Source organism: Drosophila nasuta, unplaced genomic scaffold (assembly GCF_023558535.2).
Source record: "Drosophila nasuta strain 15112-1781.00 unplaced genomic scaffold, ASM2355853v1 ctg28_pilon, whole genome shotgun sequence".
NCBI lineage: Eukaryota > Metazoa > Arthropoda > Insecta > Diptera > Drosophilidae > Drosophila > Drosophila nasuta.
In genome coordinates this window covers 188,601-206,539 of record NW_026869488.1, presented here as the reverse complement: position 1 = coordinate 206,539, position 17,939 = coordinate 188,601, and the positions used below count along the sequence as shown (strand labels likewise).

Genomic DNA, 17,939 nt, shown 5'->3' with positions numbered 1-17,939 from the left:
CTTGGAACGAGGAAGTGGGCTGACGAAATCGGCTCTAATGACGGCGAAGGGTTCTTCTGCGGACCGGGTATGCATGGGTCCAGCAGGCTTCTGCTGTGATGCCTTGAATTTTTGGCAACTCAGGCATTGTCGGACGTGCTTCTTGACGTCCCGATGCATCCCTGGCCAGTAGTACCGCTGACTGATTCGAAGAATAGTCTTACGTACTCCTAAGTGGCCGGCAGCTGGTTGGCCATGACACTCGTGGAGAACGCGAGGTCGCAAGGCCCGGGGTACGCACAACTTCCATGTAACGTCGTCGAAGTCATCGGACCGATGCACGATGTGCCGGAACAGTTGCCCGTCCCTGATGGTATAATCCGGGTAGCGTTGTGGTTCCTCACTCACCTGTTGAATGCGCCGGGACAACCACGAACAAGGTTGGGCCTCCTCCTTTAACATCGCCAGCCTGGTAAGGGGTTGTCGGGAAAGAGCGTCGGCGACTACGTTCTGCTTTCCGGGTCGATATCGCACGTCGTATTGATATTGTTGCAGCTCTAAAGCCCAACGTGCCACACGTCCATGTGGTGAATCAAGTGAATTTAACCACTTGAGTGCCAGATGGTCGGTGACGACCTCGAATCGGTAACCCTCCAGATAACAACGAAGTTTCCTTATGGCCCATTCCTTCTCGGTGGCGGAGTAGTTCTCCTCCGCTTTGTTGAGCCGTCGGCTAACGTTGGATATCACACGTTCTTGACCGTCGATTTCTTGGGTCAGGACTGCTCCGATTCCTACGTTGCTAGCGTCAGTTTGTAGCACGAACTGCACGTGGCAGTCCGGGCACGCTAGCACAGGGGCAGTGGTCAAAAGAGTTTTGGTTCGTCGAACGCGGCCTGCTGCTCTTCGCCCCATGTCCACTTTCGCACCTTTTTGAGGAGTTGTGACATGGGTTGCACCACCGTAGCAAAGTTAGGAACAAATCTGCGGTACCAAGACGCCATGCCGATGCACTGGCGTAATTCTTTCAAGTTCGACGGGGGAATTAATTCGCGGACAGCTGCCACCTTGCTGGGATCCGTGTGAATCCCCTCCTCACTGATCACATGCCCTAAGTAGGTTATTTTCCGCTGGAAGAATGCACACTTTTCCTGGTTTATACGTAAGTTCGCCCGCCGGAGCCTTTTGAACACTTCTCTAAGGTGTTTAGTGTGTTCCTCTAGGGAGTTCCCGACCACCACAATGTCGTCCATGTATGCGAAGGCAAAAGGTTCCATGTCGACTCCGATCACGGAGTCCAAGGTTGATTGATACAGGCCGCGTCCTGGCACGGTGAAAGCGGTGGCCTCTCGACTTCCCGTCGCCATCGGTATCTTCCAGTAGCCGTTCTTAAGGTCCAACGTGGATATGAATTTTGCGTGTCTTAGGCGTTCCAGGATGTAGGTAATCCTCGGAAGGGGGTATGCATCAGGAACTGATCGCTCGTTGAGTTGTCGGTAGTCCACGCACATCCGCCATTGCCCATTCTTCTTCTTTACTAGTACGATTGGGGCACTGTGGGGACTATAGGAAGGCTCGATTAGCCCATCCTCCAGCAATTGATCGACCTGTTCGTCGATGATCCTTCGCATGGCTGGGTTCTTAGCAAAATAACGCTGTTTGATAGGCCGCTCGTCGCGCAGCGTAATAATGTGTTCCGCGATTGAGGTTACTCCGGTCATCCCGTCAAACTTGGGGAGTTCCTCTTGTAGGAATCCTTGAATGCTTGGCGCAATGTCTGCAGGCCATGGGGAAGGTCCTTGTTCGTCTGGGTCGGACCCCATCTCGAGGGCTGGAGAGGACGTTTGAAGTCGAAAGTCCTGGAGATGGGTCGTGTCATAGACACTCGGTCCCCTTGTGTCTGGAACGGTAGGAATTACACTGGCCAAGGTGACCGGGAGCGGAATTGGGGCAGCAGGGTTGTGCCTTATAAGCCGGGGACGGGGTCTAGGAGTCGGTCGGGGCATTGGATCTGCCTCTACGCATGTTCGTTTCCGTGGAACTGGAGAAGGGGGTGTCGCCAGGATAGGCTCGGAGTGCGAAGCTTGATGGCACAAAGGTGTTTTCATCGGTGCTAACGAGGTATCTAAACGAATCTGGGCTGTACCGCAGCAAATCGTTGTCTCTGTGGAGCAGAGGAAATCTAGGCACAGTATCACGGGCTCAAGGATATGTGGCAGGACTAGGAAGGCTACGCGAACTTCTCGATTCTCCAGGCGGACACGCGAGTTATACATTTGTCACCACTTACCACTTCCCCATCTCATTTGTTACCACTTACCACTTACCCAACACTAACACATACAAAGCATTCCATTAGATCGGGATTGCGATCGTCAATTATGTAAACATAAACATTCAAGCTTCCACTATAAACTAATAACCCAAACTGGGACTGCTAGCTTCTTTAACGTAAACATAAACAACCAAGCTTGCACTCTAAAGTCAGAATATGCTAACGTAATTATAAACAACTCAGACGGTTTGGCTGCCGCCAACATCCAAGTATAAAATAGCACTTCTTGCACAGCTTAACTTCAGTTTGTATCAATTCTCTGAATAAACCAGTTCAACTCTACGACACTGTGTACATTCTTATTTATTGAAATACAACTCATGTATATATATGTCAAACATATATAACTGGCGCAGCCGGTCTGAACGGACGGATAAATTAATAACACACTAAGAAGTAACATTTGAACTAGCTGAAAAGGCATAACAAGTGTTATCGAAAGTGAAAAGTTAAAACAAAAAAACAAAACACACACTAAGAAGTGATATTTGAACTTAGCTGAAAAGGCATAACAATTATCGCCGAAAGTGAAAAAGTGTAAAACAATAGTGGCATAAAAAAGGACAAAGTCATAATTGTGCAACTAAACTAAAAACTAAACAATCCAGTGGCAATTTAACAATCAAAGATAAAAAAAAATATATAAACTTTAAAATGGAAAACGAAAATATAAACGAAATGCAGAATTGCATTCAGGCTGTCACTCAAATTGTTGTTCAACAAATGCAACTACCAAATGTGAACTCAAGAACAAGAGCTAGAAACCAGATTGATAAGGAAACTCGATATCTTCCAACATTTACTGGACAAGATGGTACTCTCCATGCTTCAGTGGACCAGATTATGCAGGAATATGCAGATGATGCGGATCAGGTTTTCAGCGTTATATTCAACAAGAAGATTCAAGGACAGGCAAGAACAGTTCTCACCATCAATACACCGACAACGTGGGAGGAATGTAAGGAGAAATTGCGACATCATTACCGGCCAAGAATGGACCAAATGGGTTTGACTAGGAAGATCAACAATCTCAGAGTGACATCTATTAAAGATTTAGATATTAAGGTAAGGTACATAGTGGAAGAAATAACAGACTTTGCTGTATTTGAAAATAATGAAAGCTTAGTAAATATATTAAGTTCACTATTGATTCAACGAATAAAAGAATTAGCTGCAGGTTCCATGGCAGTCTCGCTAATGCCATTAACAACAGTGCAAATGGTTAGAAATGAAATTGCTAAATATATCGGTCTAAATTTTGGAAATTTAAATCAAAGATTGTTAATTCGTAAAAATACCGAGAATGACTCAGGTAACAATATTGATCAAAGAAATAATAATAATAACAACAATAATAATAATAATAACAACAATAATAATAATAAAACAACAATAATAATGGCAATTTTCCAAAAGTCAAAATACTAGGAGACAATATAATAATCAACAACAAAATAGGAATAACAATACTAATCCACAATACAATCATAACTATAACAATAATCAACAAAATCAGAATACTAACAATAATCCACATCAATATCCAAATAATAATTACAATAAAAATGAAAGTCAAAATGTTAGACAGAATCCCCCAGAGGCAATGAGTGTTGATAATATAATTGATGAGGATAATAAAAGTACAACAAGTGAAATCCCTAAAGATTTTTTTACCCAGTAGCCTCGGATGAAAGAAAAATTTTAATAGAAGGAACAATTGAAGATTGTAAATTTACTTTTTTGTTAGATACTGGATCCACAATTAGTATATTAAACACAAATAAGGTTAGGTTAGGTAGGACCGGCTGCCCCAGTACGGGGCAAAGCATAGACCAGTGGAGGTCCGTAGCTGAACCGGTAGCTTATCTACGTCTCAGAAATCGCGCAGTATGGATGCATTTTTGGCAAAAGCCAGCAGCATCCTAGGAGATAGCCGTGAGACTTCCCGAAGATCGTTGTGGCACGGCGAATTAAGGTATTTCAACCGGAGTCGGGATAACGCTGGGCATCTACAGAGAAGATGCTCAAGTGTTTCCTTAACCCCGGGTTCGTTGCATTTCCTGCACTGATCACTGTTCGTGATGCCCATCTTTACAGCATGGACAGCTGACATACAGTGGCCAGTTAAAATGCCTAGCATTAGCCTGCAGTCTTTCCTTGAAAGCTGCATGACGAATTTGGTTAAGTTTTTGTTAGTAGAGGCACACATCAGCCTTGCAGTTTTGCACGAGTTGGCATTACGCCAGCTCGCGTCCCACTGAAGTCTAGAGCGCACCTCAATTTCACTGCCTAGAGTTCGCAGGGATATCGGAACATTGCACATGTTGCCAACATCGAGCCCCACTCCCTCTTTGGCGAGAGTGTCTGCGATCTCGTTGCCATCGATGCCCTGGTGGCTTGGGATCCAATAGATTCGCACGACCGCAGATGCGTTCAGCGACTCTATTGCTCTTCTGCTGTCCAGGACAACTTTGGACTTGACCACATCAGAGTGCATTGATCTTATTGCAGCCTGGCTGTCAACAAAGATGTTAATAGAGGTGTGATCACGCTGTAAACCCCGAGCCAATTCGGCAGCCTTGCCAATGGCAAAACTTCCGCCTGGAAGATGCTGCAATGGTCTGGGAGTTTATAGGATTGTTTGGAGACCGGGTCCGGGCAGTATACGGCCGCTCCGACACCATCATCCATCTTCGAACCGTCGGTGAAGAGGTTGAGGGCTTCGGGAATGCATAACCCTTCCCGCCAGCACTCCGGTTCCAAGAATATAGTGTTAATATGGTCAGTACTGGTAAGGGGATAGTATAGTCCAAGTCTCTACTAGTCTCCCTACCAATGGCGCTGTGACCATAGCCTAGCAGACCCAAATTGCCAGTTGCGGCAATCCGTAGGGACGATTTTGCGGCTATGGATTGCGCGTATAGGTGTAATGGTTCCACACCAGCTATTACCTCGAGGGCTTTAGTTGGCGTCGACCTGAGAGCGCCTGTGATACACAGTAGCGCTTGACGCTGTGTCCTTTCCATGATGGATAGGTACGTCCTTTTTTCAGTGGCCTGCCACCACACTAGAACACCGTAGGTGAGGATAGGGCGAACAACTGAGATGTATATCCACCGCATTAGATTAGGAGAGAGGCCCCAAGTGCAACTAAGCATCTTTTTCGCCATGTACAAGGCTCCGGTGGCCTTCTTCACCCTTTCTAACACATTGAGCTTCCATGTCAGTTTGCTGTCCAGGACCACACCTAGGTATTTTACTGCTAGGCTCGGCTTTAGCATAGTGCAGCCTATTTTTGGGGACCACGCAGGTACCTTATACCTCTTCGTGAAGAGGATAAGGTCCGTTTTATCCGCGTTAATGCTGAGCCCGGCTGATTCGGCCCATGCTTTAACTTCCCGCAAAGTAAGTTCCATTACGGAACTAAGGGTGGTTGGGCATTTCCCAGTTATCAAAATGCTTATGTCGTCAGCATAGGCAATTAACTTGGGGCCCGTCTAGTAAATTTTAGAAGTAGGCTATTTACGACCAAATTCCAAAGGAGAGGCGAGAGAACCCCACCCTGGGGAGTGCCACCTCGCACTACCTTTGTAATGGCCGCATCGCCCCACGTAGCCACCACCCGCCTGTCACAAAGAAGGCGGTTGACCCATCTGTGGATCGCTGGTGCCGTGTTAATTGAGGTAAGGCCCTTCATAATAGCATCAGTGGTGACGTTATTGAAGGCGCCTGAAATGTCAAGAAATGCACCCAAGGCATATTCTTTATAGTGGTCCGCTTTTTCTATGGAGGCTACTAGAGCATGGAGAGCAGTCTCAATGGACTTGCCCTTTGTATACGCATGCTGATTTGGGGACAACAGATGCATTGAGTTGCTTCTGATGTGCAAATCAAGTAGCTTTTCCAATGTTTTTAGCAGGAAAGAGGTTAGGCTGATAGGCCGAAAGTCATTTGGGACCACATGACTGCATTTGCCCGCCTTGGGCAGGAAAATGACTTTCGAGGTCCTCCAAAGAGTGGGGATATGACCCCATGCGAGGCACGCCGAATAGATACCCGATAGCCACGGAACAATCGTGGGCTTGCTGGCTTGCAGCATTGCTGGCGAAAGTCCATCGAGACCGGGCGACCTGACCTTCGCAAAGGAGTCGATAGCCCAAATTATTTTGTTATCTGTAATTAGACTGGCAGGGAGTCTCATAACTGGGAGACTAGGAAAGAGCTGCCAGTCACTATTCTCTATTCCAATACATCCTGGGAAATGAGTTGAGAGCAGTGCTTCAAGAGTTTCAGCACTGCTCTCCGTCCACACTCCATCGCCCGACTTGAGCAGACTAGGACTGGAAGCCTGCTTGGACAGCAGCTTCCTCAGTCTGGAGGTGTCTTTGATGTTATCCAGGTCCGAGCAGAAGGTTCTCCATGAAGACCTTTTGGATGATCGGATCATCTTCTTGTACGACTTCAGGAGAGACCTATACTCGTCCCAGACATATTCGTTGTCCGCCTTCTTAGCAAGTTGAAACATGCTAGTAAGCTCTCCACGTAGCGATGAGAGATCTGGGTTCCACCAGGGTGGCTTCGATCTTCTCGTCGGTCTTGAGAGTCTACAAGATTGGCGAAACGCTGAAAGTAGTCCTGCAGAAAGGACATTGACATTAGTTTCTAGGTCCTGCACCGAGTTGATGTTACCCGGCGAACCAAGAGACTTGGAAACAAGGCTAGAGAATTTCGCCCAGTTCGTGTTACGGGGATTTCTGAACGGCTGAGCCGCAGGTACCCTGTTAAAAGGAATGGTAAATTGAATGTACTTATGGTCCGAGAAGGAGGGTCTGTCCAGGACCCTCCACTCTTCAACATTGGTACACTCAGTTGAAATCGTTAAGTCCAGCACATTACTGGAGGTGGGACCTACATAGGTAGATACCTCACCCCTGTTGGCTAGTCTAAGCTTATGGTTAAGGATAAAATCAAGAACTGACTCACCCCTGTCGTTGATGTCGGGACTTCCCCAGACGCTATGGTGGGCGTTGGCGTCCGTTCCGATAATAATATGCTTATTGGAGGAGCAGACCATGTCCACCAGCCTCCGCAGCTCGTCAGGTGGAGCCGGCTTGTCGTGGGCCATATAACAGGATGCCAGCAGCAAACATCCTTCACGGCTCTCCAGCACCACCACGGTTAGATCGTCGTTGCTGTAATTAGGTAGTAGATGAGCTTTTAGCCCCTTCTTTACAAGGATGGCAGTTCTCGATCTGCTTACCAATGTCGGGACGTATAAATCATAGTTGGGCGACTTCAGTCCAGCCACCGTGTTGCCCGACGCTATCCACGGTTCTTGGACCAAAGCCGCGTAGGCGGACACTTCCTCCAGGGCAAGGAGTAGCTCCGCCGAAGCCGTTTTAGATTTATGGAGGTTGAGTTGCAGCACACTCATTAGAGGTTAGCAAACTCGCGGGGGCCCGTCTCCATGGACAGTTCCTCCCCACCTCCTCCGTCTTGTCAGTCAGGCTGAGGTGCTGGGTGGCGTCGGTCACGCTCTCGAGACCGAGATCTGCCTCAACCTCCCCAGACCTCAGCGTGTGTGTGTCCTTGTCGTTCGGATGACGTTTCTTGAGGCGAAGGTACACGCTCCCTAAGCCCCACGCCATCTTCCCATTGCGTTTATATAGCAGATCCTCGGCCTCCTTGTTGATCTGAATGATCACGTGCTGCCCACCACTGGGTAAAGGTTCATCAACCTTCAGCACGGACCAATCACTCGTCGGTATGGCCGGGTTCTGCTTTTAAGCAGCTGAAGCGCCCGCTCTCCCTGGACAACTATTGGGAAAAGGACTTTCGCCTTCGGCATGGACGGAATATTATTCCTGTCCACCACGTCCAGCTTGGCCCCTCCCACAGCCCGTCCAGTTTGGGTACGGTCGCTTGCAGCCACTGCAATGTTGGGTCGTCCTTGCATGTCAGGATCTTGACACCATTCAGCCAGCCAGTGCCTTCGAATGTAGGCATTGGACTGTCTGGGACATTCTCCATCCTGACAAACAGTGCGTCGACCAGCTTGCTATGGGTCAACCGCCACCGCTCTGCAGACATTTTCCCGTTAGGGTCCCTCTGTCTATGAGAGCAACGGCGAGATGCCGCCTGGCAGTTTCAGCAACCGTTGCTCTCTGTTTCGTCCTGTTCGAGTCCGTGTTGGTGGAGCCAGGTGCTCGCAGCTTCTTGCTCACTGGAGCCCCTTGCTTGGGACTCTCAGCGGACCGTTGGCGCTTGCTTGCCATGGACTCCACCTTGTTGTTGGCAGGGCCGGTAGAACCGGTCTGCACTTTATTGTCTTTTGGAAGGGGGCTAAGTTGGTTTTCCCGCATCCACGTGTTGGCCCAGGCAAGCCTCTCCTGGTCCTTGACGGACAGGTTAGCTACGCCACTAAGCCTTGCGTGAATACGGGTCGCCGCCCTATTTTTGGCCTTCTCCTTCAGCCCCCCCGTGCCCCGCTGCGCAACCTTGGAGGTGCTGGCGATAGGCAGGGGTGACTGAAGAGGAAGACGTTCCCCTCCACCGTAGAAGTTGGCGCAGCGCTCTTTTGGTCCGTGTCGGTTAAGACCACAGCACCCGCGCGCACCAACCTCGAATTTTGGTGGCAGTGTTGTTACAACTGATACGGCCTGCTCCCGCCGCCTCAGAGGTGTGACCGCTGGCGACACGCAGAGAGGATCTCTCCCCCCCGTGCCCGCCGGTGGTAGCAGTCACGCCTTCCACCGACGTTTGGGCTGACATCCCAGCCCGAGTTGAATAGTTTAATGAGTCCATTCCGAGACCATAGTTGGCTAATTTTGTTCTTGGGAGCCCCCCATAGCGTTTTCAGTCTGACCGCCAGACACCTCGTACCATGGATTCTGCTACTTATCTTCAGGCAGATGCCCGAAAGATAAGGAACAGAGTCCTCAGCTAGATCTGCAGTTCCTGAAATATCGACGTATAGTAGAGATCTGCTACCCGTTGACACTGAGGTAATACAGATCCTACCCAGCCAGCACCCTCGGGGAGGGTTCAGCAGAGGATTTTTGCCAGCCTAAACACAAATAAAGTGCAGGAAAATTTTTACAAAATAATTGAAAAATATTCAAAAACAATTCATACAATTAATGCAAAGTTTGAAACTAATAATTACTTAGTTATGACAGAAGCACCAAGAGAATTTCAATATTCTCCACAAGTTCGTTCAAGATGGGTGGCTTTACCCCTGGATAAATCATACGATTTTCTATTGGGTATGGACTTCATCCAAAGAAACGTTCAATTTATTGATTTCAAGAAGAAAACAATTAAACTGATAAATGATGCTGAAATTCCATTCCATTCCAAGCATCCTGAAGAGGCTTGTGTTTTGGAAGTAAGTGAAATTGAAAGCTTTAATTTAACAGATTTAAATTTAGAAGAAAAGGAAATTATTACCAATCTAAACAAAAGATTTAACAAGTTATACTATAAAGAAGGCGACCAATTGACAAATACAAATACAGTGGTACACAATATAAGAACAATAACGGACCAACCGATCAATTCGAAAATTTACAGGTGTTCTCCAAAATATGAAGAAGAAATTCGAAAACAAATTTTAGAAATGGAAAGAAACGGCATAATAAGAAAAAGCAGAAGTAAATACAGCTCACCTATATGCATGGTGCCAAAGAAAATAGATAATTCAGGAGTACAAAAATATAGATTATGTGTAGACTATCGTCGATTAAATCATGTAACAATACCAGACAAATATCCGTTACCTCTCATGGACTCAATATTAGACAAACTTGGTAGGGCTCAATATTTCAGTACATTGGACTTAGCAAAAGGTTATCATCAAATCTTGATGGCTGAAGAAGACATAGAGAAGACAGCATTTGTTTCACCATTAGGACTTTATGAATACGTTAGAATGCCATTCGGACTAAAAACGCACCAGCAACTTTTCAAAGATTAATGAATGATGTTTTAAGAGATTACATAAACAAAATATGTGTAGTCTACTTAGACGACATTTTAATATTCTCAACAACGCTCGAAGAACACAAACATGCTTTAGAAAAATTTTTAAAAACTCCAAGAACACAGATTAAAAATACAAGTAAATAAATGCTCATTTATGAAACAAGATACAGAATTTTTAGGACATGTACTCAGTAAAGACGGAATTCGACCAAATCCAAAAAGATACAAGATATTTTAGCTATTCCAATCCCAAAAACAGAAAAACAACTAAAAGGTTTTTAGGCATGACTGGTTTTATAGAAAGTTCATAAAAGATTACTCAAAAATTGCATACCCTATGATCAAATATTTACAAAAAGGAAATAATATTAATAAAATGACCCAGAATTTATAGATTCTTTTGAAAATTTAAAAGAACTTATAAGCTCACATCCAATTTTGAAATTCCCAGAATTCGATAAACCTTTTACATTAACGACAGATGCGAGTGATTTTGCAATAGGAGCAGTGTTATCACAGCAAACTCAGCCAATAGCATTCGTATCTAGGACCCTAAACAAACACGAAAACCAATACAGCGCGACAGATAAAGAATTTCTGGCAATTGTGTATGCCGTAGACTACTTTAGGCATTACCTATATGGCACACAATTTACAATTATAACTGATCACCAACCAATTATGTATCTAAATAAAAATACAAAGGGAAAGACCTCAAGGACAAACATCAAAGATGGATATTGAAACTACAAGAATTTGATTGTGATATCAAATATTTAAAAGGAAAAATAACAAAGTGGCGGATTTCCTCAGTAGGCAGGAAACAGCCCCGCTTATAGACAAAGAAAATATTAATGAATCAAATTTAGCATTGACAGACACAATTCACTCAGCAAACGAGAACGAACCAATAGATTTTTATATAACAGATGATATAGTTAATAAATTCAAAACTCAAATCATTATCACATATTTAGCAACAGACAGTATAATTAAAAATAAAGGCAGAAAAATTATTGAAATTAATCCAGCAGACGACAATTTAGAAATAGAACAGAAACTCTTAAACAATATTAATAGGGAACTATTGGCATATATTCAGAAGTACCAGATTCCATTTACTATAAAGTACAATGTATTATAATAGACAGTTTTAAAGACACGAAAAATATAAAATTCTTAAAATGTACAAAACGAGCAGTAGACATAAATGACGAACAGGAACTCCACAAACAAATAGCTTTATATCACACAAAAGAATCCCTACATAGTGGCATGAACGAGACATTTTATAGTTTGAAAGACAAAATTTATTATCCAAAACTTAGAGAGCACATTAACTTAGTTATATCCAACTGCACAAAATGTAGAGAAATTAAGTATGACAGGAAACCGATCAAAGCAAAATTCAATATCACAGAAACTCCTCAAGAGAAAAATGAAATAATTCATATAGACATTTTCCATATCAAACACCGATCATTTGTTACAATCATAGATAAACTTACAACATTTGTAGCTGCATACAATATAAAAGATAGGAATTGAGGGCAAAATTGCAAATTATAATAGAGCAATTCACAAAATTTGGCAAACCCAACAAAATTATTATGGATAATGAATTTAGATCAGAACAGATTCAAAGTTTCTTAAATAAAGAAAAAGTCGAGTTACATTTAACAAAACCAAACTCGCACACAGGTAACGCAGACATTGAAAGACTTCACTCCACGTTAATAGAAATTGTCAATAGCATAGATGAAGACATCTCGATAGAATCAAAAATTAAAATTGCTGTTAACACTTACAATAATAGGTATCACACAACTATAAAATGCTCCCCAAACGAAGCTAAAAATACAAAGAACTCACAAGACCTTAAAGAAATAATAAGCGCTAACAAAGAAAAAATCATAACAAAACTAAATGAAGAAAGAGAACAGTATGAAGAAAAAAGAGAGGAAGGACCAATTAAAAATTACAAAAGATTAAGACATAAAGATGAGCCGTATTTTAGATACGCCAAACTAGAAGATATTCATCCATGTAATATCAAAAGACCATTAAAATGGAACAAAATTAAAATACATGCACATATACATTAACAGTTTTAGTAATAAATACATATATATATATATAAATTTTTTTTTCTTTTACTCGCACTTTCAGAATATTTTATTAATCACTTTAATGATTTTATCAATGACACATGCTAGACTGCATGTGGTTCCAATTCAAGAGGAGGCAGGATATGTCCCTATACATATGTATTCTACAGAAATTGTAAATGAAACTATTATAATTTTGCACATTATTGACATTAATCAAATCACAATAATAATCAATAAAATATACGACAATATAAAGAATATCGAAATAGCAAATAAGGAAACATTAATTGATGAAATAGAATTACTAAGGGCAAAAGTAAGTTCTATCACTCCATCAACACGAACAGAAAGAGGTATTTTTAATGGAATAGGCACCGTACATAAATGGCTATTTGGCATTATGAACAATGAGGACAGGGAAGAAATTATAGAACACTTAAATATAATAGATCAAAATAATCACAATGCAATCACTTACTTAAACCAACAAATTCACATTAACAACCATTTTAATAATACTATTAACACACTAGCAGGCATAAGCCATCAAGACAGAAATATGATAGAACTTCTTTCAGCCAAAATGAATAACCAAACAAAAGAAACAATAAAAACATATTATTCAATGATCAAATGAGAACTTTAAAAATATTGAAGAAAAATTAAATTATATTCAAGAAACCATTGCATCAGCAAAAACAATATATTTTACCAGAAATATTATCAAAAGACGAAATAAATAAATTTAAAATAGATTTTTATAAAATTAAATTAATCAGAATGGGCATATTAAAATACAAAAACAACGCAATTGTCATGGCAATCAAGCTACCCAAAAACTTTATAAAAACAGACATCAAACTCATAACTGCAATACCTAACAGCAACAATATTCAAATTGATCAAGAAAATTTACTAATTACTCAAATTTGTAATAAAATATACGATTATAAAGAAAATGTAATTTTAAGGGAACTAACATTAAGTAAAAGCTGCACAATAAACAACAATTGTAAATTCAAATTCAACAATAAATACAGTATAGAACAAATAGATGATGAAACAATAATTGTAAGAAACAGTAAAACGAAAAATTAAAACAAAATTGCGATCAAAGAAATATTACATTAAATGGAAACTACTTAATACAATTTGTTAACTGTAAAATTCAAATATTATCTGATAGATAGATTTTTTTACCCAACAAACTTATTGAACCAATCTTATAAAAACACAATAAACTTTGAACACTTCTCAATACAGAACTTTGAAAACTTACAAGAAATCACAGAGTTAAAATTTCATAAAAAATAAGTTATGGCATTTCAATTACATTTGCAATTATTATATTAATATTAATATTTTACTTGTGTATAAAATTAAGACCTAATAATATTCATGTTAATTTTAAAAGAATTCAGGAGAATTCAAATTCTGGCGATGGAGGAGTTATACATTTGTCACCACTTACCACTTCCCCATCTCATTTGTCACCACTTACCACTTACCCAACACTAACACATACAAAGCATTCCATTAGATCGGGATTGCGATCGTCAATTATGTAAACATAAACATTCAAGCTTCCACTATAAACTAATAACCCAAACTGGGACTGCTAGCTTCTTTAACGTAAACATAAACAACCAAGCTTGCACTCTAAAGTCAGAATATGCTAACGTAATTATAAACAACTCAGACGGTTTGGCTGCCGCCAACATCCAAGTATAAAATAGCACTTCTTGCACAGCTTAACTTCAGTTTGTATCAATTCTCTGAATAAACCAGTTCAACTCTACGACACTGTGTACATTCTTATTTATTGAAATACAACTCATGTATATATATGTCAAACATATATAACTCGCGCTGTGAGCGTCTTCGTGACCTCCCGAACGGAGCCGTCGGCGAGACGAATTCGCGAATCCCTAGCCAATGTGTTCTCGGGGGTGCTAAGTCGTGCGGCCAACTCTTCATTGATGAAACTCGTGGTGGCACCGGTATCCACAGTTCCCTCGGTGGGCATGCCTTCGATCTGGATCCTGGCCACGATTCTCCCACCGGTTAGATGCATCGTGGGGGTTACTGGCGGGTCGTGGTGTCTATCGTCCTCTGCTCCTCCCACCGGGGTAGAGGGCGATGACCGTTTCCCGTCCCGTTGTTCCGACAGCAATGGATCGTGCGTATGTCTCGTTTGCCGCAGTCCCAACAGAATATCACGGCAGGATTCTGACATGCTGCCTGTACATGTCCTGGTTCCGCGCATGGTCGGCAAACCCGGGCTACATCCGGCACTGAAGTTTGTCCTGTGGGAGTGTTCCGAACTGGTGGTTGGCGGGGCCTGTCCTCGGGTGGTCCTCGGAAAGGGTTATGCCACGTCGGTGGAGTCTGTGTTGGCGGATATGCCTCGCGGCGGGCCGGTGCCGGGAGTGAAATGGCAGTCGCCGTCGCCAGTGAGGTCCGTGGCTGGATTCGATCCTGGATGTATTCGAACTCCGTGGCCAACTGGATCAGTTGGGGAAGACTTGTGATCTCGTGTCGGCGGGCGTAGTACTGGTATTCGGGGCGGGCGTTGTCGTAGATTCGGTCCAACTCTTACATCGTACTGTAATCAGCATGGTGCTTGAGGAACCGAATCTCCGTTACGAAATCCTTGAAGGATTCGTTTTCTCGCTGTTTACGCTCGCGGATGTTATCTCCTAACCTTTCAAAATACCGCGTGGGCAAGAAAAACGCGAGAAATTTCTTACGGAACTCCGACCAAGGGACTGCGCTCAGCCCACTGGTTCGGAACAATGCATCGACCGAGATCCCATATGCCTGAGCCCGTTCCTCCAATGCCTCGACAAAAGCCAACGGATCACCCTGACCGTCGAATTGGATTCCCCATTTCCGAATTCGATCCAGGTGAGTGCCGTATGGTCCATGGCTTGGATTGGCGGTGATCGGGTTCGGCTGGGGTTCGCTGACGAGTGCCGGGAGAATTGGCCTGTATAGACTTGAAGTGGCAGGGGTAGAAGTTAACACCGGGGCGTGAGACGTCGTACGTGCTTCCGTCTTGGGCAGGGTAACCGGTGGGGCGTGTAAAAACTGCTGGCTCAAGCCCGAGGTGGTGGCTTGCGCGTCGGGTTGTGGAGTGCACGGTCGCGTGTATATCATTTTCAATTCGGCCAGTCGAGCCCAGACTTTCCTTCCAAGTCTACTTTTGGCAATTAGTGACCCGAACGCCTTCCGCATGTCCTCGACCTTGCCTTCGACTGAGAACTTAAATTCTTGCGCCAATGCTTCTAGCTCATCGCGCCGACGGTAATAGATCCATTTCACGCCAACTCCAGGGTTGGGTATCTCCTGTGAGTATGCGTCGCTGTCGCTCTCTGATCACTCATTATTTATTTTTTTCTTTGAAGCACTCGCGGAAATTTAACGACTTAAACTACAAAATCACACCTTGCTAGTGGGTTTTTATGCCACTCGGAAACTAAGTTCCACTTGACTTGTAGGGTCCCTGCTCGGGCGCCACTTGTAACGAACCGTCACAACGCCGAGGTAGCTAGCGCTGTCCAGGGATCGAAATAAGAAATTTATGTTTGCTGAAACCCTACAAGTCGAGTATCTCAAGGTGTGAGACGATCTTCGTAGGCAAATGGAGATCAAGATGTAAAGAAAAGACAGGAGTTTTCAATTTGTAACGTTGTTTATTTTTTATTTGTTATTTCTCTGGCAACAGATTTGTCAACAATGATGTAAATATTTCTGCTTCTGGGGTTGTTCTCGGGTCCAACGTCGATAGGGTTGTTATACGGAGGAAGTTGTCACGGAAGTCAGTGTGAAGCACACCGACTATGCAGCACTGTACACACTTTTCGGCGTCGACTGTAGTGGTTGTAGTCACCCTACTACAGCTAAACGGGAAGAGTTGTGGTTCGTGCGAAGAATATGGAAAACGGGGCACGCGGCGTGGATGAAATGGTTGTGAGTGTGTAATCAGACTGGCCCAATTACCCTGTACACGCTGTTCCGGCGTCGACTGTAGTAGTTTGTAGTCACACTACTACAGCTAACGGGAAGAAACTGGGGTTTTGTGCAAATGGTATGAAAAACGGGGCACGCGGCGTGGGTGAAATGGTTATGAGTGTGTAATCACACTGTCCCAATTACACTGTACACGCTGTTCCGGCGTCGACTGTAGTAGTTTGTAGTCACACTACTACAGCTAACGGGAAGAAACCGGGGTTCGTACGAATAGTATGAATCGTAGCACGCGGCGTGGGTGAAATGGTTGTGAGTGTGTAATCACACTGCCCAATCACACCGTACACACTGTTCCGGCGCCGACTATAATAGTTTGTAGTCACACTATTACGGCTAGCGGGAGTTAGGTATACCTCGCGGAGAATCGTAACCGGGATGTACGGTGTAGGTGAGGCGAGTATTGGTGTGTAATCACACTGACACGGCCGCACTATACACACTATTACAGTGTTGACTGTACTACTGTTACCGCGAACGGGCACTTTGCTTTGCACAAGCACTACGGGAAAAGACGAGGCACACAGTATGAGTGAGACAAATGCTGGCGTGTGATCACACTGGCACAGTCACACTGTACACACTTTTCAGCGTCGACTGTAGTAATCTGTAATCACACTACTACGGTGAACGGGGAAAAATATGTGCGTTGTGTGAAAAGGTAAACAACGACGAGCGAAAGACGCGGCGAAAAGAAAAACAATATCTAGCGTATATCGTTAGTGTGGTTGTGTTAGTGCGTTGTCGCACTCGAAGGGGGTTAATACAATGACTATGCTAATGGCTATGCGTAATCGCATGTGTTGAACGGGGAGCAAAAGGGAATAATTAAAGTGTAAATGGGTATCAAGCGTTCAGCATGAACGTACCTTTAAAGTATTCGTGTGTTGCGTGATGGAACTGTTCGATGTATACTTGGCACGTGGCTCTAGACTTTTTCTTTATGACTCTCGCGGGTAAAAGTGTTACGCACTGGCAAGTTCTTATCAGAGTGAGAGATCCGCTCCTAATACTCTCGCCTTTTTATCTAGGTCAAGGTCTTGGCTCTGCCAACTCGCTTTTACTTTCTTTTCCTAAATTTGTGCATGCGCTGTTAACTCGCTTTGCGTTGCACTTGCGCTGTTAACTCCCTTTGCGTTGCACATGCGCTGTCAACTTGCTAGGCTCATATTTGCGTTGCGCATGCTCTGTTAACTTGCTTGGCTCATATTTGCGTTGCGCATGCTCTGTAATCTCTCTTTGCGTTGTACTTTCGCTGTTAACTCAGCACAGCTGGGTGAGTGACCATGTATGAAAGAAAAACTCTGGTATATACGTTTTGGGCTATTGTTTATTTTTGTGGCGCTGTATGAAGCGTCACAATATTGTATTGTATATATTACGCTTTTTGTTGATTTGCGGGGGCGGGAATGGGCGTGGTAACAATTTGAAACAAACTTGATCTGCGTCCAAACATAACAAATGCTGTCGAAAAAAAGAGCTCTTTTTCTTATAGTCTCTGA

The 17,939-nt window shown here is 43.6% G+C and overlaps 1 protein-coding gene across 1 annotated transcript; it reads right to left on the bottom strand.

The window, feature by feature from the left end:
• Positions 1-1,965: 1,965 nt before the first annotated feature.
• LOC132797865 (uncharacterized) lies at positions 1,966-7,702 on the bottom strand. The gene is made up of 3 exons (XM_060809623.1): positions 7,575-7,702; positions 6,640-7,506; positions 1,966-2,143 (listed from the first exon to the last, which is right to left on the bottom strand). The coding sequence occupies exons 1-3, from the start codon at positions 7,595-7,597 to the stop codon at positions 1,966-1,968; spliced, it is 1,068 nt and encodes a 355-aa protein (XP_060665606.1). The 5' UTR covers positions 7,598-7,702.
• Positions 7,703-17,939: the final 10,237 nt, after the last annotated feature.